Raw genomic sequence first — 27,317 nt, forward strand, 5'->3', positions numbered from 1 at the left:
AATGTATAATCTGAAACCATAACACCAACACACACACACACACACACATCTAACATCATCCCTTTTAAAACAATCTGAGAGATCCAATACACATGAAATAATATTTTTCTGATGAATTGATTTCATTTTTAAATTGTATTTCATTTTTTTAACACTTGGACACATTGATTCTCAAAACTGGATATTCCAATTCTATATCCACTGGCTGGATATAGGAGTACATTACTGAAGGGGTGCTGCATGCAGTCTTTGAATGATGCCTCTCCTAAAATGGACATTCCTAGACATGACCAGTTTTGACAACTATTGCCTAGTTGGGGAAGCTTTATTGATATGCTTGGGCTGAACATTGGATCAATTCTTTAAATCAGTTGTTTATTATTGTTGTTGTTTTTATTCCTTTTAAATTATTGTTTTAAAGATTTTGAGAGATTGCATGTTGGGTATGACTTACCTGCAATATTAGCTCAGCAATATATACAATTGAAACATGTATCTCTGAGTCATCTGCAGTGTTAGAATCTGCACTTAAACAGAAACCAAGTGCTGCCCTTGAACAGAAACCAACAATTCAATTTTATAAGGAATTAAAACAGTAAATAAAAGTTAGTATTAATCATACATGACTTTGGTTATGTCTGCTAATGTTTGCTGATTCAGGAATATGCAAGATCCCATTCATGAAAAGTCAAGATTCAAGCAAATCTGAATGATATAGGCAGCAAAGTGCTGAGCAGCATGATCACAATGGATGGGCAGATCTACTTGACCATTCCTCCTTAAAAGAGTAATTGCATGAGTATTGATTTGTATCTAGGTTATAGATGTAGAATTTTACCCTCATCGAACTGTTATTCTTATGGTGATTGTAAATATATCATGGTGTAAATATATCATGGCTGTTCTGTTGCCCACGTTACCGCCACAGTATAGGTTCAAACATGGGCTTGTACTTGTGTTCACATTCAGTTTTTGTCTTTCTCTATTGGTGCTCTTGATATCTCTTCTGCCACTTTATCTCCCAAAGCTTCTCATTAAACCAAAGACCCCTTGGGATCAATGAAGAGAGTCCACTTGGGAGCAATCACATCAAGAACCTAGGTTGCCTCCTGTCGCCAGTAGCTAACCAGGCAATTAATGAAACTGCCTACCACATAGTTGGGAAATGCCCCAACTGAAGTACCCATCTGGATCCATAATGCACCTGGGCAAACCATCTTCACTGGGGCAGGCAAGAAATTCTGGGTAGCAGTCAAGAGATGATCTGACCAAAGGAATCAGAGAAAGGTCCTCCATATCCAATTCATCCAATGACTCTTTTGAGACAAAAAAGAGGTCCAGTGTATAGCTGCCTGTGTCTGTCCGGCCTGGGATAATTTGGGAGAAGCTCATGGTTGCCATGGAAGCCATAAAATCCCAAGTAGCCTTCTTGAGCCTATCATCAGAGATGAAGATTAGAGTCACCCAATACCAGCAAACAAAGGAACCTGAACTTGGGCCCCAAGATCAGAACCAGGAACTTGCACAGGGATTGTATCAGGTAGCAGTTGGGAATCATTTACTGTATTTTTCTAGGGTCTTCCCACTAACTCCTAGGTCTTTATAAATCTCATGCTGGCAATGTGAGGGGTACATACACAGGTTGGGCAACCTGACTGAAAAAGGCAGTGTGAAGTAGCATTCCAGATTTTCCTTTTATTTAATTTAAATAAACTAGTCAACTCTCTAGGAGTGGATCACTTGCTAGTCAGTTCTTTCCAATAATCTTTCATCTTTCCTTTCCTCCATCTATCTTCTCTGCTTCCTGTAAAGCACCATCTACTAACCCTAAATTTTATTCCTGCATTTTACAATCTCTACCTCACTTGCATATTAACAAATGTTCTCTCCTTTCCCAAACCTCTAAACTCTTCTCATACATTTGGGACAGTCATCTTTTCAGTATCTGTCTGTCTGATAGAAATTTGCAAACTGAAAGTATCACATAACAGTTTTGACAGATACTTTGATCTTTCAAAATATTCTATTTTAATATAATTTGTGGCATTTCTTCTGTCATTTCGTTTGAGAGGTCAGGGACTCCTTCCAGGAGAGTTGTAGCCAATAACATTGTTCAGAATGATGGAGGGCAAGTCATGGCATAAATTTTTATGGTACTTATCTCTTTCTTTCTTGCAGTTTCAGGGGTAGTTTTCATGATTCTTTCATACCATGTCTAGTATCTTCATCATTTCCATTGACTGAAATTAAGTTTGAGACCGTGCAGCTCATCTTTTCCTCTATATTTCCTGTGTTGAATTTTAGATTGTAAACTCCTTCAATCAATTTTCTATTTAAGGAGCTGAAGACACTGGTTCTTCATAAATCAGTATTTGTGCTTGTATCACGAGAGAAGGACATTCTGGGAGGAGGAACTTTTATACAAATACAATTAAGAATTTTTATACTCACATTTTAAGAATGCCCTCTTTCACTGGTAATATACTGTATATTACTACCCTTATTTCAAAATATAATAGGCAGTCTTCCAACTCTGCTGCATTGGAAGAATATGTCATTTTATCGAGAGGGGCCCTAGAGTTATATTCCAGCATTTAACCCAAATTATGCTATTGTTCTGCTATAGCCCTACAAGAGACCTCTCCCTCAGGTGTCATAAATGTCCCCCCCCCCCAAAAAAGGCATTTTTCAGACATACTTTTATGTGAAACATTGGTTAGGTGTCATAAAAGAGAAAACTAAGGAGAGCTTGAGAACTAGATGTTGTTCTGTGTGCTATTGGGAAAGGCAAGGGCTAGAGTTAGATATGGTTGACTTTCATCTGCAACAGGTAACACACTGGAATGAATTTTTTCTAACTGAATTCCAATCAATTCCGAAATAATCATCTTGGCCCTTCCGTATATTTTTATACATAATCCCCAACTGCATTCCTAGCTGGCTTGGTTTGCACTGAACAAGTTTTGAAAAGAAATGGAGGAGCAGTAGGGAGAAAAAAAGACCTAGCAAAAACAGGCGGGGGGAGAGAGAGCTTAAGAAAATGTGAAAGCTGAGATACAAGAGGAGAAATGCCAAGTACATTATTTTTTTTTTTTAGTCAAGGACTATACAATGTGGATTAAGTTTTGTGTATGATTTCAAATTGGATCTTGCCTCTAAAAGTGTTTGGGAGCACTCTTTGCTCTTTAATCAGTTCTACATACTTTTTGTAGTATCCTTTTAAGTTGTAGAGTTCAATCCTGAACAGGTTATTCACTGTGTTCAGTGGATTTACCTCCTAATAAGTTTAGGGCTGCAGCCTCTTGACTAACTCACAGTCTAATGTTTTGTTTTAATCTCCCCCATCTTTAAAAAAAAATGTGTGCAACCTACCTGTTCTGTAATACAATCCTGCGTAAATGACCCTTCACCACTCCATTTGTCTGTTCTATTGATCTGTTTGTTTTCCAATGCTTCTGCATGTGCCCTTAAACAACAAACCTTTGGGTGCAGGGCATGTGATATTTAAAAAACACCATTCAGTTATACATTGCTGCACTATTCCACTGACAGTAACCTTATAATAATGCCACATCTACAAAATAGAGAACATATTTTGATTTTATTCTTAAAATCAATGATTTTCATGTAGGCAGAAGAAGCTATGGAACTTGAGTTCCCTGATGTTATGTTTTTTAATATACTACCTATCCCCCAAAGCAGATTTTCTTTTGATAACATTTATTGGCAGGCTTTTTGCTATGTCAGTGAGTCATTTATTTTATACTAGCTGTTTGAATTTATATTTCTGAATGAAATCCTGCAATATATTTCACTAACAATTTACATTCATTCCTAACAGTTTGTTGTGTGAAATGCAGTTGCTATATAAAATGATAAATAAGAAATAAATAATTGGAATTGAGACTGATGAAGTTTTACATTTGCCATTTCAAGGTATATTACATGGAACAATTATTTAATATGGAATCTGTTTAAAATAGGAGGCTTTTGGATTGAAGAGGTGGAGGCTAAAAAATGCAGATTGCTCTTTTACTATATCTATTCTGAACACACATGTGCAAAATACTGTACTCTTTGAACTAATGATCTTTGAAATATCAGTGTTCAGAACTACGATGTTAGGATTGATCAGCAGTTGCAAGATTATGGTGAATACTGTTCATAGAAAGGAGCGCCAGGTCTCCCTTTTTTTCTTTTTTGCTGATTGCTTTGTCATTCGCTTCTGAGAACAATGTACTAGAGTTGGTACATTAGTGCACTTTCATTTCTGAACTACACTTTTTATCCTGAATGTGTATCAATATGTATATATCTCCTAGTGGTAGGATGCAGGCAGCGATATATTGGCTTGCAAGTAGCCTTAAGATTAGAAATCATAGCCTACACAGAATACTACTTTGTTGCTTTTGTGGCACACTGGCCAAAATGTGCTAAAAACCAATCCGTACTGTCATTAATGCTGCATGTGGCACAGGTACAATCAAGGCTGTTACCCTAGTCTGTACCTTCTCTGCCTTACTAAAAAACATTATATGATATCATCGCTTGACCAAAGCCATGATGGACAGTGGAGATCAGTATGGGCCATCCCATGGCATATGAAAGGCTGTTACTTGGAATGGAAGAAGAGCAAATGGTAAAGAGCAAGAATTCACAAATGAAATGGAAGCAAGGAAAGCAGTTATGCTGTGTGTCTGTGAAACTAAGAGAAAATAGAAAGGTGTAATAGATCAGAATGAAAACGGCCTGATTTTGTGCAGTGGAGCTGATGAGTGCATACAGGATAGTGAAGGTATAGGTTTATGAATGTAAGGGGTAAAATACATGTCAGAAAATATGAATTGGTGTCATCTAGTTTGTTATGTGTATATGTGAAAGTAGGAATCCATAGGTTGGTGATAGCTTCATGTTACAACCCAATGAATAGTGATAATGGAAAAAGTGGGGATCAGTTTTGGGGGAAAATGTGTAATATTCTGAATGAATGTTATTGTGTGTTGGGGAGGAGGGGACTGCTACTTGATATGAATGGATGGTTGGGAAAATACAAAAAGATACAGAAAAAAATATTGGGCCAGAGACCCAAGAATGAATAAGAAATGTGATTGCCTGATGACTGCTTAGAAAACAGACTGTTTTAAATATGTCAGTTTAGCATGTGTATTCATACACAAACATGTTAAAGGAATAAATATAAATATAAAAGCATGACTGATTTGCTTGCTTATGATGAAAGATTGATGGAATTAGTGAAGGATACAAAGGTGATGACAGTCTGCTACTTGATATGAATGGATGGTTGGGAAATAGACTGTTTTGGTAGTGTCAAAGTGGGTTTTAGACATGAACATGGAAGGAAAGAAAAGAAGTGAAAGAAACCAGAATGAATGCAGAACAAATGTATGACAAGAAAGTATGACTCCTGCAAGAAAATAAGATTAATCTGTCTTTTCCAGCATTGTGAGTGGAAAGTAGATGTAAGGAAAGAATATGTGGGAGCTGCTTGTAATAGAGTGAAAAGACTATGCTACAGATTGCTAGAGAGGTTATGGAGTTACACTTATGGAAGGATGCTGCTGAAATGATAAAAGTGTGAGATTCTGTGGATCAAGGAAAAATGCCTATCAGAGAATGATTGCTGCAAAAAAATGAAGATGAAAAAAAGATCCTATAGAATGTATTCAGACAGAAAAAAATAGTTACAAAGAATATGGTCAAAGGAAGTAAAACATGATTAAGATTAAAGGAGAAAGAGAAAAGAGGAAACAATTTTAATGGAAATAAAAAGAGATTGTTTTGGAAATAGCTAAGCAAGGAACCACCAGCAGAGTGACTAGAATTAAAAATAACAGGCATTAAATTATGTGGGATGAAACTGTAGTGAGGCAGTGATGGAAGGGCTCTTTTAAAGATTTGTATGAGAACAGTAGTGATATATTGAAGGCTGGAATTGCAAAAAATGCTGCAGCTATTATTGTCCAGGTAAAAATGGATGAAAAACATATTATAAATGTTGTGAGAAAGTTAAAAAAATAGTAAAGCTGCAGTTGTACATGATATAACTAGAGAAAAATTAAAAGATGAGATCTGGTTTGCTTCTGGAATGGATGTACAACTTGTTTAATGTGTATGCAAAGATTGCACATATGCCTGATGACTGGAAGAATGCAGTTACTGTGCTCCTATACAAGGGGACTGGCAGCAAGGGTGAATGCAAAAACTACAGGGAAATTGGTTAGTTAAAAGTGCCTGAGAACGTGTTTGGCAGAGTTCTGATTGAATGGGTACAAGAAGTGACCATGAGCAAAATTTGGGAAGTGAAAACACTTTTATGCAAGCAGGGGATGTTCAGATCAGATTTTTGCTCTTCAGCAAACCATTGAGGAATATATGAATTCAAGAAAAAAACTTATTGTATGTTTGTTGGTTTATAGAAAGCATATGATAAAAGTAATAGACTTGAATTATGGAATGTTTTGCACAAATATAGAGTGGGTTGCTAAATGCAATGAGCAGTATGTGGTGGAAGTAAAGCATTGTAAGAATAAATGATCGCTTAGCAAATAGTTCACGGAAAAAACTCTTTTTCATGAAAATGATTACAGTAGAGATGACAATCAAAGCATATGAGTACATTAAAACTGCTAAAGTTCAAGATTGAGATTTTGCAATAAAATATATATGCACTATTTTTCTTTTTTCCTTTTCCCCTCATGGAGCTGGACTGTTTCCTCCTCTTTGTCTTCATCCTTAGTGAATAGTTCAGCACTGAGCAGGGAAAAATACAAGGATGTGTCATGCCCACTTAGTTGTTTAATACCTTTAACGTATATGGAATGGTTATAGTGACTTTAGAGCTGTGTTGGTTGTGAACATGAAGTGTATTTGGTAAAATAAGAAAAAACAGAGTCAAAAGTGGGGAATGAATCATGTGGACTGAAGTATGCTGAAGTTGTTTGAAAAGTACAAAAGGCAATGTACGCAGAGATATATAGATGTGGTGGAAGCAAGGATAATTTGTAAGAATAGAAAAGCATGGAGAGGTATAGTGAATGGAATTGGTATAAACTAGTTTTTGCTATGTTTCCTTTTTCTTCTCAGAACTTTCATTTATTTGGTTTAATCTCCTTTTAATCTATTTTGATTATAAAATCAAATTGGGATGGGAACTTTTTTTGGCGTGTGGAGAAAATTGTTATTGTACCTTTCAAAGGTCACAGTAAATAGGACAGTGATGCTGTTCACATCAACATAACAGGAAGATTTTAGCAATTTTTTCCTAAATTATTGGATTTTTTAAAAATGATGGCTTAATAAACATACTTCATTTTCCAACAAAACCAGCTGGAAAGCAAACCATTATTATTTAGTAGTTTGCTTCTGGATTTTAGTACATGGATCTTGTGGGGTTTTAGGGGCTACAAAAAGGGGTCTGGAGTCCATGGGTCACTTGTGGTCTATGGCTTCCTCATTCTGATATTGAAAGGGAGACTTTATTAAACTTTTTGGTGTATCTTCTTCAGTATTGAATGTAGCAAATGTTGAACATGGTTGAGCAAGCATGCTGGTTGAAGTCCTTAGGTTGCACTGAATGAACAGAATGTTTTAAAATTGGCTCATCTACATCCCAATAAAGAATCTGTTTCTTTTGGGGGGGGGGGGAAATGAAAAGGCTATCTTCTTTTGGGTCCTTTTAAGCTTTATTTTTCCCCTGGTTTAAATTAATCAGATTTCTGACTGTCTAATTTGGGAAAAGACAATCAGCTGAGACATCTAGCCTCCAAGAGTTCAGCAACAAGCAAATATTGTTACTACCAAATTGAGGTTCTTAGAAGGAACAACTGGGGGGCCACTGTTGCTGTCACTGTTCCCAAATATTTACTACGAGAAGCTGCCATGTCATTCTTCAGACCTATCTCTCTTCAGGCCTCTAAGTTCTCCCATTTTTATGCTAAGCCCTGGCAGTATAGGAACATATGAAACCTCTTCATTTTACATAAAATATTCTCAACATAGAATTCTCTGTGCATTAACACAGTATCTGTTCATTTTAAAACATGGCATTGATATATTAAAAAAAAATTAGACCAGTTGATACATCATCAGAGAGAGCAACTTTCAAAAAAAAAATACTGACTGTGGGTCGAGAGAGGACTGGCTTTGGCATCTTTACAGAATGCATTTGTGACTATGGCCTCAGCCATTTGTTTAACCAAACATACTGTATGCCTAAATACATTTTACCTGCTACTTCCCAGCTGAGGCCTGTCTCTAACAACTAGTGTATTTTGCAACAAGCTGCTCAACAGATGTCATTCTGGTTGAATAATACTTGTGCGTTGGCTAACATTCCTCAAACTTTGATCACCTTAGTTCAGCACATCAGTCTGGCATTGTGCTTTATACCAACATAACACTATAACTAGAAATGCCTTTCAGGCTTAGAATAGCAAAGGAATGTTATTGAAATCAGTGGAGTTACAGATGAATGAATGGAAAAAGGAGAATACTGTTTATTTCATAATGCTGTGGTGTTATGTTTTGGAATTAGGATGGAATGTAAGGAATCCAGTTTCCAGATTTTAGTTATTTTTACTTCACTGGTATTGAAGAACAGTATTTATTTACCTCTTATTGCTGTTTTAGTAGATTTTCTTATATGGCTAACATGTTGGTTTCTTAGATATAGCAGACTCCCTGCCTTCATAGTATGTGTCTTAATTATTAAATAATATTAATTTCTGTAATAAATAAAATAGGAAAATTATTTTGAATGCCCTTTATTTCTGGGCATGCTGACACTATTTTTAGAAAACACATCATAGTACTGAATTTTGTTATGTCAGTTATAATGTTGCCTCCTAACATGGAAAAGAAACCTTTTTAAAAAATGTTCTTAACTGTTTAGGGAGCTCATCCTTATCCTCTGCAGGTTGATAGAGAGCATACTATATCCTACACTAGTTAAAACACCCATTCTGAAATTGTTAGCTTGTAATCTAAAATGCAGAATATTGAAGATTTTCTTGGTCACCCTATGCATATATTATGTTGAGTGTGCATGTGTGTGTGTGTTGTGTGCATATAGAGTAATAACTTTTCCGGAGCTATGGTACAACACTGAACATATTTCTGGAACTGTATTATGAAATAATCAAGGAAAGTTTCAGTTGGTACACAAAAAACAATACTGAAATACAGTAATTCCTTACGAATCATTCTAAGCTTTTGCAACAAAAACAACTAAGAATCTTGTAGCACATTAGATAAAGCTACTATGGCATAAGCTTTCTTGAACTATAGTCCAGTTCAACAGGTGCATCACTTTCCAAAACAGCGGGGGGGGGGGGAGGGAGGGAGGAATGGATTACATATAAGCAATGAGTTAAAAATAAAATGTAAACCATACAGGCTATTATCATTATGTTAAAACCTTAATGTATATAAAATGATTAGCGACTGTAAGAGTTGGTTCTCAGACTGATAGAGATTTGTCTACTGCAAATGTCCCCATTATCAGTAAAGAGATCCTCTTCCTTACCAGTTCATCAGAAGGCTGTAAAAAAGAAAATCAGAAAGCCTCCAGTCTAATGTACATGGGGATATTAGTTCTAAACTGAAGAGTTCAGATGTGGGAATTACTGTAACCTCATTCCATCTATCAATAAATCTTACGAAAGAGAATTCTGTCAGAGGCATACTTATAAAAGAATCACTTTATTTTTAGGGAACAGCTAAATGGTTTGACAATGACCACTCACAGTCTAATAATTTGTTAGTCAAATAATACCTGTAGTGGAATAAAGTAATTGTGGTTCAGGCTATAGGTGAAAGAGCCAAACTTCTTGGTAAGTTAAAATCCAGTGATCTCATGTTAAAGTCTGCCTAATGAAGTGCTTTTATTCATCACTAGCCACTTTAAAGTAACAGGTGATAGTGTATATCCTATTGGAAGATGAACAAATGAAAATAACAATGTTGTGTTTGATTTTCTTAGATCCTGCAGTAGGGACAAAATTGGTTTTTGAATTTACTCTGGAATCTATATACAGCCTGTAGCAATGAGCACTTTTTTAGGTTTGAGGCTACTTATAAGGACAGACCTACCACTTTATACAAGTATGAGAGAGGAATATTGTCCTGAGTGGCTGTAAATAATAGATGACATAGTAGAATGCTTTCAAAGATTAAGAATCAAACTGAACATCTGATGACTTCATGAATACTTCCATGCAGTTTTCTTGGCAACAGTACGGAACTGTCTTCTTCTGGGATGCTCTTCAATTTCCCAGTCCAGCCTAGAGTCCTATTATTCCCTAATAGTCCCTCATCCAAGTATTAACAAAGTTTCCTGCTGGCCAGCCAACAGTTACCTATTGTGACAAATGCTTTAACTGTTGCTCTAACCATGGACTCTCTTCTAGGTCTGTTCCATAGTATGTTATTCCTGAATGCCAGTCTAGTCTTGTTAATTTATTTTTTACTTCATCAGATAGGTGTTGTAATCTAAGAAAAACAAATTGGAGCAGAGGCTTGAGCATAGATTAGGGATGGGGAACTTTTTCCAGCCAGTGGGCCAGATTCCTTTTTGGATTCCTTTCAAGGGCTACATGATGTTATTGCCCAGGTAGAAGCCCACAAAAAAATGACAGTCTGGCCACAAGGAGTAAACTCAGCCTCTTCTTCCACTGTAAGGTTACTGTTTTCTCTAAAATCATGTTTCCCAGTCTACCTTTCATTGATACTTCCTTAGAACTGTGAAAAATAGAAAGATTCTACTTCACTATTAAGATCTTTAGACTGAAAATACTGAATTTTGACCATTGATGTATGGTCTCTAACCTCTCTGATCACTTTTAAACAAAATTTACATACATATTTTTTATAAGGTAGCATTTCCTTCTTGAGGTACATTTTATGTTGTATTGCACCAGCTACATGTCCAAGCAATTTCATAGTACTAAAGTACTATGTTTAAAACATGATTGTCTGTAAAACATTTGGCGTGGAAGTAAGCAACTGAATTTTGATTCTAGCATTCATTAGAGGTCTTAATGATTGCTTTAAAAAAAAAATCACAATTTCTCAGCTTGAATGCCACATATATAAAACAGTAGTATTTAAATTACTGAACAGAAATGTTTGAGGTTATATAAAGTAATCATTTGCAGCCATTATTATTATATAAATCTCTATTTATTTATTTATTTTTGGCAGGTTAAGCGAAATGTGTATGACCTGACTAGTATCCCTGTTCGCCATCAGTTGTGGGAAGGCTGGCCTGCTTCTGCTACAGATGACTCAGTAAGTCACAATTACTTCAGCATTACTATTATTTGCAATTTTGTGTATAGCATGTTACAAAATAGTTGTGACACTTTTTTTTTTAAAGTTCACTTAGATTCTGAGGGCAAAGAAAGGCTGTTCACCGCAGTACATTTGGCAGAAGAGTGCCATACTGGTATTTTCAAGGAAAGTAGCTAGTCCTTGTATTGGATGTAGAACTGAAGCTTTTCATAAAAACAAACATAGACAAGGTTAATTGCAACCTCTGAAATATATTGGTGTGTTGTCATCTGTTGCTAGTTGAGTTTAGGCCAGAAAGGATTTGAAAACCCATGATTTCTAATCCAAATACCAGCAGCTGTTTGGAAAGAGGCCAACTAAACAAAAAGGAAAAGCTTTTCTGTATGATAGGATGTCCAGCTTGAATAAAACACACAAATCTATTTTAAACTCTATTTTAACAAGTGACAATGTTGCAGGTGATTTTCTTTTTCCTTTTCAAGTTTAATGAAATTGGTGATTGTTAAGTCATCTGCTTTTCAAGCAGATGAGTCCAGAAAGCTCCCGGCTTGAAACTACTGCAGCTGAGCCCCGTCAGCTGTGTAAACATTTCTGAATGTGTTACTCCCAAAAATATAATTAATTTTTATCTGAAATTAGAACCTCCAACTTAATATTTATGAAGATTTAATGTTAGTAATAACAGTCTGAACAAGTGCCCCTCCTTTGCTATTTATAAAGCCTGTTTCTAGTGTTAAGCGTTAGTTTCCCCTTTTTTAAAATTCCAGGCTTTTGGAAATAACTTCATTTTAATAGATGTCTCAGTGATAGTTCTTCAAGAGTATTAATCTAACTTCTAACAGTGAAAGAGTTAAAGACAGACTTGATTAGAATACTTTTCATTTACATTTCATACAGCATAAAAATACTTTGTTATACCACAGGAGGTTTTTTCAGTGCAGTTCTCGTTAACCTTTGCCTTAGCAAACAGGCAACTAAATAGACTTCCAATAATTAGATTCTGTGTAATCGAGCCTCCTATGAACCTAATAAGCTTCATTCTTCTGCATTAAATGCAGAAATGCATCAAAGTCAAGAGACTTTTTAAAAGCACTACTGCTCCTCCCTTTGGAGTGATAGCATGTTCTCTGCTTCCTATTTTTAGTCTAATAAAATATAGGATACTGTATGAGATGTCAATAATGACTTCTATTTTTTTTTTTTTTTTGCACACTTGCACAAAGAAAATCAGTAGGTAAAAGTGAGCCAGTAGGGAAATATTTTCATGCTGTGTCAGTTTAACTGTGAGAAACAAGGAGCCTGCAAAATTGTTAAAATGCCATTTTACACTTTAAGAATGGCTTTTTAGTTTCTATAGAATGTAAACATCACTAGCACTAGGAGTGTATAATTGCTTCATTTCATTATAACACAAGCACAGTGCCTGATTTCCACTTACTGGTTCAATTTTCAGATGAGCTATTTTGGAAAAAAAATATATTTGATGGGTGTTAGATGCTTTACTTGCCATGATTTTTGGTTGTACTATCTGCTATTGTCTGATGTTGTCAGCACATATGTGGTGGTTTATTTAGCTTTTTTACTTAAACCGTTATCTTGTGGAACATAATGTATCTTCTGATGATGAGACTTAAAATAGAAACACATTTTAAAAATTATTATTACCTTATGGGTAGTTAAAAGGAACAATTTACAGTTTTAAACAATTGGAAAAACACAAATTCCAGAAGGCTGTTTTCTTTTGCTCCTTTTCTCAGTTATATTTCTCAGGGGTTTTTTTCCCTAAATGAAAAAATTTGCTTGGCTGAACATTTCTACATTCTGTTTATGAAATAGACTTACCTTGTACACAATCAAGGGGAATTTCTACATTGAACATCATCCAGCAATATTTTACTTTTCGTAGACTGATAATTCTAATGCTTAGATTGAATAGGTAGGTCTTATTTTAACATCCTATTCTAACCTATTCTGACAGGTAACAAATAGAATTTTTTGCCATACTGATATTACTTAGAAGTACATATATAAAACAACTTAGACCCAATTACAGTTCCACATTGTAGACAGCAGACTCACAGAGGGAAGGGAGAGAGAAGGGTTATAGATCAAGGCCCTTTTTACTGAATTTTCCAGCAAATTGTGGCAATATTCAAACAGGCAGGGTATTATATTTAGTATTGCTCACTAACTCCACCATCTTTCTCGCTTGCCTACTTCTTCATCTTGGAATTTCTTTAGGGGTTAAAATTGTGACTTTTTCTCTCGTTCCTGTTCTTCTCTACCTCCAAGAAGGCACGTTCTGCAGAGAATGGAGAATAGATGGTGCTGCTGAATACCGTCTACTACTAGAACTTATTTACAGGATATGGGAAACCAACTGAAGTTATCAAAGATTTCAGGATGACAGGATTTATAGCTTTAAACAAAAATTTGGAATTTTAGAGCAGGAACGAGGTTTTCACTTGACATTTCAGCAGAAATGTTATAGGACACATACCTATATAACTTGAGAGTATGACTCTATTTTATAATACTTGCTTTAGATGTATAATAAATGTTGCATTTAATGGAATAGGAGAAATGTTCCAATTCAACAAATGCACTTAATGTTTCAAACTCGAGTTGTGTCATGTTTGCCTTATAGAAATCTCCATGCAGCATCATGTGCACTCCAGCAGAAAAATAAGAAATTATTTTCATATTACTAAATGACTGAAAATTGCCCCACCACAGTTGTTAAATTAATCAATGTATTCCAGACCTAAGAATGCAGTTAAATGCTTGGTCTAGAAGTTTTGAACATTCAAAATTAATCACACTTGATATTGTTAAGTGTAAATTTAGAAGCAGATATAATACTGATCACATCAGATTTCCTAGGAAGAAGATCTCTTTGGGAGCAAAAAAGAAGATAATCCAAATGGGGTAAATTTGCATATGTAGCCAAGAGATCCATGTTACTTTTCTGGGAGAGCGCATTGTCTGAAATAGAATGCTTTTCTATTGAAAAGGGACAAAGAAGAAAGAGAAAAACCTGGAACATAGTTTAATATAACAGAAGGAATAAATATGTTCCTCTTGATTATAAAAAAGAAGACTAACATATGGGTTTGGAATAAACATTAGAATTCCAATACTTTTCCTCTACTGGTCAAACAAAGGGATTAAACTCTTGTAGACATCTTACCTACTGTATATCTACCACTCCTACACAAGTGTTTGAGAATAGCATAAAAAGCATAGATTAAAAAAATATTGTCCAATTAAAGAGATTAAGCTACACCTGTCCTCTCTTGGTAGCCCCATCCAATCTATCCTCATCCTTTGTTTATTATTATTATACTCAAAACATATCAGCCTTCCCTATTTTGGGCTACTTACTTAATACCAGTGTGATATAGTGGTGAAGATGTTGGACTAGGACTGCAGAGACGCTCAGCCATGGAAACTTTCTAGGTAACTTCAGCCAGTCCCTCCTCAGCCCAATCTACCTCACACAGTTGTTCCTGTGCAGATAAAATGAAATCACCTTGTGATCCTGGAGAAAAACAATATAAATCTGAGAAAAATAAATAATGTCCTGTGCTACTGATCCTTATTTTGATCTGTGTTGCCTCTTCTTTCATGCAGAGCCTGAAAGCATGTCTCAATTTATTTATGCTTAGCTATTGCTTTTGCTGGATTTCAGCTACTATGAAGATTAAAAATATAAATGTGTTCTTGTACTGAATTTTTAAAAAGCTGGCAGGACCAGGTCATGGAATCATTTTATTAATTGGTTACATTCCTTTTTAATAGGACTTTTTAATATTATTTTTATATATAATAATATATAAAGCTCAGAAGTAGCCTCCCATTCAGGTACTGGTTGGATCTAGACTTGTATACCTTTAACAAGGTCACTATGTCTCTTTCTTCAGCCAGCTTTTCCAGCAGAGTGCTGTACATCAATATTTTAGATAGCACCATATTGTACAGCAGAAAGCACATAATTGATTAAAAAAACTAAATCTGGTCTGAAATGGGCAGCTATATAAATTGAACAAATAAATAAATAAATTCTTTTCTGATAACTTTCTTTCTAAAGATTATCTTAAAAGACAGTCTTCTGTCTTTCGCATGTTGTCAGGCCATGAGCTTCTGCATTTGATCTTCAACCAAAGATAATGGATAGTTAATTTTTCTGAATGCACATGTGCTGATATGTAACCACAAGTCAGATTTCTATAGGAAAAAATCTGAGAAAAATCTTCCTGTTTTCTAACTTCCAAATGTCCTAGGATAATTTCTGCCTACCAATGTGAAAGTTTACTGACATAGCTAAAATTCTTCTGAATCCCCTGGATACTACATCATGTGTGCATTCATGTAGCGTCTATACAGTATATGTTCTTGGGGGTGATCATACCATAGGATACATGGCTTGAGGTACTCAAACGGTGAACATGCTGGAAAAATGCATTAGCCAATGACTGACAGGAAAAGCTTTTATTTGGAGATCATGAAACTATTATTTTTGTCTGTTTTCAGTACTGTTAAGATTTGTTGCCCTTTACTGATTATATGTTTTGAAGAATGAAACTGTAGCCTTTTGACTGCTTTTTAGATCAATTGGAGCTCTTCATATCAGTTGCTGTTGGCTGGCAAAGATTTGCTTAACGGCTGCTAGTTCTAAATGCATTAGATCAGTGATACCCGTGTTGATTCCTATCCTGTTATCTTAATCATGCTGCTTGTAGATATTGTTTTTTTATAGGCTGTCTTGATTTTAGAGCAGGGTGGTGGTATGTTGTGTGTGTTGTTTTTTTATGAAATCTGCAGTATGTATCAAACATTTGGTGAAATTTGCTCCTACTGTATAGTAAAACAATTGTTTTCTTCTCCGTATTGTTTGCCTATTGCCAGTTGTGATAGGTTCAGAATAAGCTGTTATACAGTTTATTACTTTCCAATTTGAATGATGTGAATTCAGAAGTATAAAAGAGATAAAATTACCAGCAGCTCTTTGAGTGGCAGTTGCATATCAAACCTCGCGGGGGTTTGACAGACAACGAATATCGTTATTAGATGCTTTTTCCATAATTGCTGACATTTATCCAGTGTTTCACAGTATTTGCTAATGTATTAATGCAGTCAATCTCTGAGAGTCTGCACATGCCTTTTTAGCCCTGGCTTTTATGGGATTCTTAAATTCATAGACCCATGGATACTTATTCCCTGCTGGTTGCCGTAGTGACAGAGCTCAGAGATAAGCCACGACAGAGCCCTTTTGTGATTGCTTTTCAGGTGACATTCAGCGGCAGCTTGAGTAGAGTGTCCTTTTATAGTTCCTGTAATTCAGAAAATGATAACTGCTTAGAAGAGAGGGCTCTAGACTGCTCCCGGCGGGATTTTCGTTTGCTATGCTACTTCGTACTAACACCATTCTGATAAAGTTCTTATTATTGTGGAGATTTCAGAGTAGAAAGGGATTGAATTAATTATGACAGGTTAGAAAGTATAGAGTAGATACTACAGATTAAACTTTAAAGTTGCAGCACTGTTCATAGTTCCAGCCATGCAAAGTCACGCTGGCCTCTTTTAAGCAGCTGGAAAAAAAATCTTTAATTTGGGGACTTAGCTGTATTAAGACTGGACCAGTTAAATAACTAGAAAGTCACTCCAAGTAGAAGTCCCTGAAATTAATACAACTAATTGATTTTCTCTTATAAACTAAGAATCTGAAGTGTCAGAATTGAATTATTTACAGTAGAAATTAATTTACACAACGCTTAGGATATTTGCAAAAATGAAGAGTCACAGTCCAAAGGGTGATTGAACTCTACATTCCCATCAGAGTGTTTAGTTTGTTTGCTTTTTTAAAACAGCAATATCAGTTCTTTCAACTTTCAGCTTCCTGCCACTTTGAAAAATAAACTTTTTTGCAAAGAAGGAAAAAGCAAAAGTATTTGGAGATGCCCCTTAGAATATGAGGCTTCAATTTATCTAAAAGTATTTGCATAAATAAATAAGCTTGATACTAAAGAAAACTCAGAAAATTTGAGCTTAAGATGAATTCAGCTTGTAAGAATATTTGGATGAAAGGATAATTGTCTGAGATAAAAATTGGTACCACACAGCTTCTCCAACCCTTTTTGGAGAAGCACCTACTATTATGAAAGCCATATAATGTTAAATTACTGAAACGTTTTCACGTCGTGAAGGCGATGTGTCAAGAAGATTCCATGTCCCTGGGAGATCTCATTGCAATTATTGAACAAGAAGGTTTTACCAAATCTTTGATGTTTGTAATTATTGGCAAAGGCCAATTATGCACTCTTCTTTGGCACAGGTATATTACAGTAGCGTAAATTATAGCAGTTATTTATTTTTAATAAAATTGAGGCATATATATTTTTTGAGAATCCATTGGCTTATTTTTGCTTCCTTGTTTAGTTAAAAAGATTTTTAAAAATCTGGAACACAGCACAAAACCCTACTATATGTGCATCCTGCTAATATTGCCAAAATGTCTTTGCTGCTAGATTGGCTCATTCCTTCCAGCTCCTTCTTTCTCCCCCACAGGTGTTCATGAACTTGAGGTAGGTAGTTATTCTGAGTACAGTATTAGCAGGCAGATTATTTATATGTTCAAACGTATTAATATACATATTTTCAATAGCTCATTTTTACAGAAATGCCAAATGGAAAGAAGTTGGAGGGTTTTTTTCAGATCTTATGCTTATTAATATGAACAGTTACCTAAAATTATATTCTAATCTTTGGCTACATTACACATTTCTTCTTGGTGTCTAGGGATTGTTCTTTCAGTGTTGGAGTATTTAATGAATCAAAATGGAATGTGTTGAAATGTTTCGGAATTGTGTTATTGAAAATAATACCCCTTAGACGTGATAGTTTATTTCATCTCTGTGATGACATATTCACAAAACTCATTAAAAGAATGCCCAAGCTTGCAATTATTAGACAAAGAGTGACTCACTGATATTGCTGCAGGGATTTAACACTTCAGTGTAGCCTTCAGTTTCTATTAAGTTCGTTATATTAACATAACCTGCAAATTGAAATATAACAGCTCCAACCACAGATATTAATGTATATGGTAGGACCAGATACAAATTGAGGTTAGCCATAGCTTTACACATGCCATGACAAAAAACAACCTGACCCACTCCTATACTCTACAAGAACATAATGGAGATAAATGATCCAAAACTCTCTTCCCTTGTGATTTATCTTTTCTTCATATTGACAGATTGAAATTTACATTTCTGGAATTCTGAAAGAAAAGCAGCCTAAGCTAGTTCTGTAGAAAATTTACAAGTAGATATTTAGAAAGTAGGTATTTAGAAAAAGTTACTTGGATCTCATGGGTATATAAAATTTGTGAGCTTCCTTTTATATAATTTAAAAAGCTAAAATATTGTATACATATTCTAAATAATCTTGATTACTAGAACAGTCTGATATATTTACCTCTTTAATCAAACAGTAAATGTTTAACTTTCATATAATTAGAAAATTGAATTTTGATGGGCATGTAATTCAATATATTCCAGTTACTGGGGAAGAAAATCAGGCTTTTATACCTCTTTTCCTCAAAAGGGAAATAATGAAAGTATACTGCAAAATATTCAAGGATTGTTATCTGGGACACTTGTATTTCCTCATTCATATCTTGGATTAGTCCTGGAAAAGATTTCCAGTACCAGTGTGCATCCATGTTTGTAGAAAGTGTGTAAGTTAGGGCAAACATAAAGTCCATGTACTGGTTCCTTGCCAGAGTACATACAATATTATTGGGATGTTTTTTCTATAACTGAACTAGAAATTTTAAGGAAGAATTAACAATGCATTCAGAATTTGAGAAAGAGAGAAGAACTAATGAAAAAGAGGTACTATGAGTGGGTAAATAGAAGGCCTGTGCACTGCATCTAGCACTGAACATCTGCTGCTTAAGGATGGACCAGCTAACTGTGAGGACACTGGGGAGATTTTGTTCATTGTAATGTTATCAAAACTTTCTCTTCTGAAGGAGAAAGAAAGACTCTATATATTGTTACTTATCAACTATGATGGTTATAGTAGTTGCTGCATATTCTAATGTGATCTGTTTAGTCTACATTTCAAAGCATATTTTAATTAATTAATTAAACTTCTATCCCTGTGCAATCAAAGTGACTCTTGGCAGCTTACAATATATGTAAAACAAGAATTAAAACATACACTGTCAGGTTAAAACCAATCTGAATCAAACTAACAATAATCACATAAAACCCCAACACAAAAACTTAAAAAACAGAATATAAAAATGAAAGGAAAACACAAAAAGCAACAAGGAAACAAGATGGCATAACGTGTAAACTTAAGAAAAGGCCCTCTGAAGTTTTTAACATTTTCTGGAAAGCTAGCAAGGAGGAGGCCAGCCTGATGACCATCAAGAGGCTGTTCCAAAGCACTGGTGCTCCCATAGAGAAGCAACACCTTCTAGCTTCAGTTCCTCAAACTCTAAAAAATGTAGGATTGTAAATGATTTTCCTCTAGCTGTTCTAACAGGTCAGGCCAATATTGGTTGGAGCAGATGGTCTTGTAGGTACCCAGGCAATAAGCCATAAAGGGCTTTATAGATCAAAACTAGCACATTAAATTGTACCTGAAAACCAGTGCAGGTGCTACAGAATCAGTGTTATATGTTCCCAGTGATGAGATCAGTAAGCACACTGGTTGCTGAATTCTGGACCAATTGCAGTTTTTGAGCAATGTTTAAGGGCAGCCCCATGTAAAGTGCTTTGCAGTAATCTGAGTGGTAATGAGGGAGCAACCTTCATAGCAGTAGAGAGCCCTGATGTACATACAGGTCTATGTGACTAGGGTTCACCTTCAGCCTGTTCTCTCCTATCCAGAAACATAGCCACCGGGCACTAGGAAAGGACATCAACAGCATTTCCCTTACAGCATATCCAAACTTGGAAGCAGGATCTCTTCAGTTACCTTCTCAATAAATGTACAGAAATCAGCAGAATCTGAGTTTTGTGTATTTGTGTGTGTATCTATTTGATCTATTTGTATGTGTGGGCACACATCTCTCTCTCTCTCCCCGTCTCTCTCACATAATATCAGTAAATTAGAATAATTATTAGAATAATAATGCCAGGAAATGTAACAGAATATCTATGAATGCCCAAACTAAATATTTATTTATTTATTTATTTCACTTAAAAACGTAAGATTAGCTCTTTATATTAATTTTGATCTTTGTTCAGGATTTCTACCATGGGAACCTTTTTGTAAGTTTCAGAGGAATTTCATACAACCTGTATTAAAAGACTTAAATTTCATATTTGGACACTGTTCTTGGGCTTGAATTGGAAACTTTTCTTCTCCTCCTCTCCCTTTCCAATAAGTTAAACCTGTGATAAGTAATTGTCACACTTAGTGCGTTTATACAATGCTAATTCGAAGTGACATGTCCAAACTGGCCCTAGTAACATGAAGAAACTTAACAGGTGTGAGGGGTGGATCTTCCCATGGGCTCTGTTGCACTTCTAACTAGAGCAAAACTAGAGAAAAAGTGAAATGAACCTTGAATAAATCTGTCAGCAGTAATTATCTCAGCAGCACTTTATGAGAGGGTAAAGTATGCATTGGTGCTAGTGGAACGTGAACACACTCCACTCTAGTGATTTTTTTTGGCTGTCCAGTTATTGTTTAAAAATAAAAGTTAATGTCTGACATTATGTGTACATTTTTTCATAATAGAAATAAGTTCATTTCCTGTGGAAAGATAAAAGTAATTGGTTTTAAACAATTATGCTAATTGTAGAAACGCTACGATGTTTTAAAGAGAAATAAAATAATCTCTGTGTATATGACACTTTTTGTTAATTTTGAAAAAGTTTCAATAGAATTTCCTGTTCTTTTGAGGGCTTTAGTTGTCCCAGTCAGCATTCTTCTCCCCTTCTCCCGCCACCCTCTCTGATTCAGTGCTGAAATGATTAAAAGTTTTCATTTTCTGTTTCAGTTATCACAGTTTAGGATTGTGATTGAACCATACAAGGTTACAATGTTAATTATGGTTTGTTTAAACAAGTCATCTTTACAAACCATGATGAAGTTGACTTGTTTTGTAGAAAAAAACAGTTGATGTTGAATTTTGGTGCTGTTAGAAGCTGTATTTAAGTAAAAACAGAAGGAAAAGCATATTTTTCTTGCAGCTATACTAGAGAAGGAAGTCTGTGTCAGCCCTTTTGGACAAAATTAGCTTCATTCTTGAATGAATAATCCAGGATTTATTATGATTTCAAAATACAGCCAACCACCTCTTTGACTTTGCTAAAGCAAAATCCTGAATCCTAACCCTCCCTCCCAACTTTCCTTCCTTCCTTCCTTCCTTCCTTCCTTCCTTCCTTCCTTCCTTCCTTCCTTCCTTCCTTCCTTCCTTCCTTCCTTCCTTCCTTCCTTCCTTCCTTCCTTTCTTTCCCTTTTACTGTCAGTAATAGCAGCCTGTTGACTGGGTTGTCTGAGACCTTGCTCCACCCCTAGATTTGCATCTGGAATGCTGTTGTTCATACTATTCTGAACCTTCCTTATTTTGCTCCTATCTCTTTTTATCACCAATCATTAAGTTGGTTGGGAATTTGAGAAGATACCAAAACAAAATGCTAGTGATGACACATTGTGCCCTGCCCGTGGGCACACCCTGTTATTTGAAAGACCTGGTGTTTCATGTGCGCTTGATCTGATGATCAGGCAAAGGTTATTTGGTTCTACTGCTTGCTAGAACAGCTATATCATGATTAAGAGCTTTTCTTCACCTGGCTCTGGTTCTTTGGAATAGATTCCCTCTGGGATGATGCTTGCAATTGGATCACTTAAATGTTTAAAAAAGCAACAAAAGTTTTTGTTTTCCTAGGTTTTTGTGAAGTTGCTTTAAAACAAATAATAATTTCTTACCTGTTATATTGAATATAGAGAGGTAAATATTATTTGCTTAGTCTGGAATCTCCTTATTTTATATTATGATGTTATAACTCATTGTTACACTATGGTATCAATTGTTGCTTTATTCTATCTATACTACATTTAGTTATAACTATTTAGTTATAACCCTAACCCTAACCCTAACCCTAACTATTATTATAATAGTTATAATAAATAAAACTACTATTACTAGATCTTTTGCAGAAATAAATAGGATAAACAAAATTATGTATGGCACTTCCATAACTTCCTGTTTTCTACAATTCTTTGTGTCTCTTGTTAGTTCTTTTTAATCTCAATTTCTAGAGCATTATGTTTTTATTTTTTCCCCCTAAATAATTACCTATGAGTTGGGGATGCCCACCCTCTTACATGTGTTGAGGATATGGTAATAGTACAGGTACTATAGACAGCAAATGAATATATAAGAGATGCAAGTAGTGAAATCAGAGGACTGAAAAACTGAGATGGGATGTGGTTAAGCACACTAGACCTACCCTCATTTTGAAGCCCTTCATGAGTGGAGGGTTTGTATCTACAGTGGAGACCCTCCTTTATCTATAGAGGTTCTCCACATCAATACATCAAAAAATTTCAAATACTCAGTTGGTAGAGTGTCCTCCTGGATGGAGATACTTCCCTTTGCAGAAACTCACTTGAACCCAATATGACTTATAAAGCATAAACATAGGTTTATGCTTATTGAGTTCAGAATTCCACAGTCTCTCATTCTCTGATGGAGTAAGTGGTGCAGTTTGAGTGTTAAATAATATACTAAGTCTGGATTTGTAGTTAGGGTATCTATCATTTTACAAATGGAGTGCCTTATTTTACATGTAATTACTTTTAATTGATAGTCATATTCAGTTCAGGAGACTTCCTGTGAGCACCATGGCGAGCTGATGTCCTGCTCGTTAGCAGGACAGGTTTGCAAGAGGAATCGCGGCTGGATGCTGGATCCAGACCGGCAAAATTTATCCAGAAGCAAGAGAAATCGTTGACATTATCCATGTGACTCTAAACAGTCACTACTTGTGAGTAGACCGTGGAAACTGCTGTTTTGCGGCCGGCTTATGAATGGTGAGGCTGGGAGTCGGGATTTCATCAAGCTCACACTCACAAAGCAGCCTGTTACGGACATTAAGCTCGACCAAACCTTATTTCTTAATCACTTTTGGATTTGGATTATATTATTATTATCCCCTTCATGGATCACTGCCTTGTCGTGGCGAAGGGGCTTGCGTAACTCAGTGAAGCCATGAGCTATACCGTGCAGGGCCACCCAAGGCGGACAGGTCATGACAGAGAGTTCTGACAAAATGTGGTCCACTGGAGAAGGAAATGGCAACCCACTCCAGTATCCTTGCCAAGAAAACCCCATGGACAATGTTAAAAGGCTAAAAGATATGACACCGGAAGATGAGCCCCTCAGGTCGGAAGGTGTCCAATATGCTACTGGGGAAGAGCGGAGGGCAATTCCAAGTAGCTCCAGAAAGAGTGAAGCGGCTGGGCCAAAGCCAAAAGGACATTCAGCTGTGGATGTATCTGGAAGCGAAAAGAAGGTCCGATGCTGTAAAGAACAATATTGTATAGGTACCTGGAATGTAAGATCTATGAACCAAGGCAAGCTGGATGTGGTCAAACATGAGATGACAAGATTGAACATCGACATCTTGGGAATCAGCGAACTGAAATGGACGGGAATGGGTAAATTTAATTCGGGTGACCATTATATCTACTACTGTGGGCAAGAAACCCTTAGAAGAAATGGAGTTGCACTCATAGTCAATAAGAGAGTGGGAAAGGCAGTAATGGGGTACAACCTCAAAAACGACAGAATGATCTCAGTGCGTATCCAAGGCAAACCATTCAATATCACAGTCATCCAAGTCTATGTCCCAACCACTGATGCTAAAGAAGCTGAAGTTGACCGCTTCTATGAAGACCTACAACACCTTCTAGAACTAGCACCAAAAAAAGATGTCCTTTTCATCATAGGGGATTGGAATGCTAAAGTAGGAAGTCAAGGAGTAATAGGAATAACAGGCAAGTTTGGCCTTGGAGTACAAAATGAAGCAGGGCAAAGGCTAATAGAGTTCTGTCAAGAGAACAAGCTAGTCATAGCAAACACTCTTTTCCAACAACACAAGAGACGACTCTACACATGGACATCACCAGATGGTCAATACCGAAACCAGATTGATTATATACTTTGCAGCCAAAGATGGAGAAGCTCTATACCGACAGCAAAAACAAGACCAGGAGCTGACTGTGGCTCAGATCATGAGCTTCTTACTGCAAAATATAGGCTTAAATTGAAGAATGTAGGGAAAACCACTAGACCACTCAGGTATGACTTAGATCATATTCCTTGTGAGTACACAGTGAAGGTGATGAATAGATTTAGAGGATTAGATTTGGTAGACAGAGTGCCTGAAGAACTATGGACGGAGGTCCGTAACATTGTACAGGAGGCAGCAACTAAAACCATCCCAAAGAAAAAGAAATGCAAGAAAGCAAAATGGCTGTCTGATGAGGCTTTACAAATAGGTGTGGAAAGAAGGAATGCGAAAAGCAAGGGTGAAAGGGAAAGATATAAGCAACTGAATGCAGATTTCCAGAGAATAGCAAGGAGAGATAAGAAGGCCTTCTTAAATGAACAATGCAAAGAAATTGAGGAAAACAATAGAATGGGGAAGACTAGAGATCTCTACAAGAAAATTGGAGATATGAAAGGAACGTTTAGTGCAAAGATGGGCATGATAAAGGACAAAAAAGGCAGGGACCTAACAGAAGCAGAAGAGATTAAGAAGAGGTGGCAAGAATACACAGAAGAACTATACAAGAAAGATCTTAATGTTCCTGATGTCCACGCTGGTGTGATCACTGACCTTGAGCCAGACATCCTAGAGAGTGAAGTCAAGTGGGGCTTAGGAAGCATTGCTAACAACAAAGCTAGTGGAGATGACAGTATTCCAGCTGAGTTATTTAAAATACTAAAAGACGATGGTGTTAAAGTGCTGCACTCAATATGCCAGCAAGTTTGGAAAACGCAACAGTGGCCACGGGATTGGAAAAGGTCAGTTTATGTTCCAATTCCAAAGAAGGGCAACGCCAAAGAATGCTCAAACTATCGCACAATTGCACTCATTTCACATGCTAGCAAGGTTATGCTCAAAATCCTACAAGCTAGGCTTCAGCAATACATGAACCAAGAACTACCGGATGTACAAGCTGGGTTTCGAAGAGGCAGAGGAACTAGAGATCAAATCGCCAACATTCGCTGGATCATGGAGAAAGCACGAGAGTTCCAGAAAAATATCTACTTCTGCTTCATTGACTATGCAAAAGCCTTTGATTGTGTGGATCACAACAAACTGTGGCAAATTCTTAAAGAGATGGGAGTACCAGACCACCTTACCTGTCTCCTGAGAAATCTGTATGCGGGCCAAGAAGCAACAGTCAGAACTGGTCATGGAACAACCGATTGGTTCAAAATAGGGAAAGGTGTACGACAAGGCTGTATACTGTCACCCTGCTTATTTAACCTATATGCAGAGTACATCATGAGAATGCCAGGCTGGAAGAATCACAAGCCGGAATTAAGATTGCAGGGAGAATCATCAACAACCTCAGATATGCAGATGATACCACCCTAATGGCAGAAAGTGAAGAAGAACTAAAGAGCCTCTTGATGAGGGTGAAAGAGGAGAGTGCAAAAGCTGGCTTGAAACTCAACATTAAAAAAACTAAGATCATGGCATCTGGACCCATCAATTCCTGGCAAATAGAAGGGGTAGAAATGGAAGCAGTAACAGACTTCATTTATTTGGGCTCCAAGATCACCGCAGACGGAGACTACAGCCATGAAATTAAAAGACGCTTGCTCCTTGGGAGGAAAGCTATGGCAAGCCTAGATAGCATATTAAAAAGCAGAGACGTCACCTTGCCGACAAAGATCCGCATAGTCAAAGCTATGGTTTTTCCAGTAGTAATGTATGGCTGTGAGAGCTGGACCATAAAAAGGCCGAGCGCCGAAGAATTGATGCCTTTGAACTGTGGTGCTGGAGAAGACTCTTGAGAGTCCCCTGGACTGCTAGGAGGTCAAACCAGTCAATCTTAAAGGAAATCAACCCTGATTGCTCATTGGAAGGATCGATAATGAAGCTCAAGCTCAGATATTTTGGTCACCTAATGCGAAGAGAGATCTCTTTGGAGAAGACCCTGATGCTGGGAAAGATTGAAGGCAAAAGGAGAAGAGGACGGCAGAGGATGAGATGGTTAGATAGCATCACTGAAGCAATGAGCATGAAACTGAGCAAACTCAGGGAGGCAGTGAAGGACAGGAAGGCCTGGCGCAATATGGTTCATGGGGTCACGAAGAGTGGGACACGACTTAACGACTAAACAACATTATTATTATTATTATTATTATTATTATTATTATTATTATTATTATTTTACTGGAGAGATTAAGACCCTTTGGACTGGCAAGGTTTTACTGTATTCATTAGTAGAGGACAGTAGTGTACATTTGATTCTAAAAGTTTTGAAAATCTATGATTTCTTGGACTGTACAGCAAAGGGGTGCTTAGTTTATGGATTTTGGAAAGTTAACAATGGATTAAGGAGCCAGAGGGATTTGGAATTATAGCTTTGAATTAATTAGAAGATATTTTTCTCATGGAAAATGGTGGCTATTGTGGCTTTTTTACGATAAGAATGTTTTGGCTGTTCTTACAATGAGGAGACCTTGCGTTTGAACACTAGAGGGAGCTAGAGGATAAGGAATATGGAGCAGATAAAGAATATGGAGCAGAAATCTATATTGTAACGGTTTGAATATCTCTCTATTAAGCTTCTTAATAGAATGGATCAATTGCTTGACAAGATGGACAGAAAATGTTGCAATGAAGTTATAGAACAAGAACAAATTGCAGTGGGTGTCTATGAAACTACTTGGAAGGGGGACTTAAATTTAACACAAATGGATCTAATGGATGAATTATTCCCTAAAGGGCATG

At 36.3% G+C, this 27,317-nt stretch overlaps 1 protein-coding gene and 1 long non-coding RNA gene across 5 annotated transcripts in view; one reads left to right on the top strand and one right to left on the bottom strand.

Moving 5' to 3' along the window:
- Positions 1 to 27,317, top strand: part of FAF1 (Fas associated factor 1) — a 212,948-nt gene that overhangs the window by 94,562 nt on the left and 91,069 nt on the right. The window contains exon 8 of the mRNA XM_088128543.1: positions 11,221 to 11,307. Within this exon, the coding sequence (XP_087984669.1) occupies positions 11,221 to 11,307 (87 nt within the window). The remainder of the gene's footprint in view (positions 1 to 11,220; positions 11,308 to 27,317) is intronic.
- The window catches only part of LOC148214190 (uncharacterized), a 94,712-nt gene that overhangs the window by 56,572 nt on the left and 10,823 nt on the right, over positions 1 to 27,317 (bottom strand). For 2 of the 4 annotated variants that reach the window (XR_015793480.1, XR_015793482.1), the window contains exon 3: positions 14,695 to 14,819. The exons of 1 other annotated variant lie outside the window; for it this stretch is intronic. This is a non-coding gene — a long non-coding RNA (uncharacterized LOC148214190). Of the gene's footprint in view, positions 1 to 11,315; positions 13,613 to 14,694; positions 14,820 to 27,317 lie in introns of those variants that run through there. One more of the 4 variants, XR_015793479.1, reaches the window with a different exon arrangement.

This window comes from Python bivittatus, unplaced genomic scaffold, assembly GCF_059951505.1.
Source record: "Python bivittatus isolate LINGU-HERP-01145 unplaced genomic scaffold, Pbiv_v1 ctg000700_np1212, whole genome shotgun sequence".
NCBI classification, from domain to species: Eukaryota; Metazoa; Chordata; class Lepidosauria; order Squamata; family Pythonidae; genus Python; species Python bivittatus.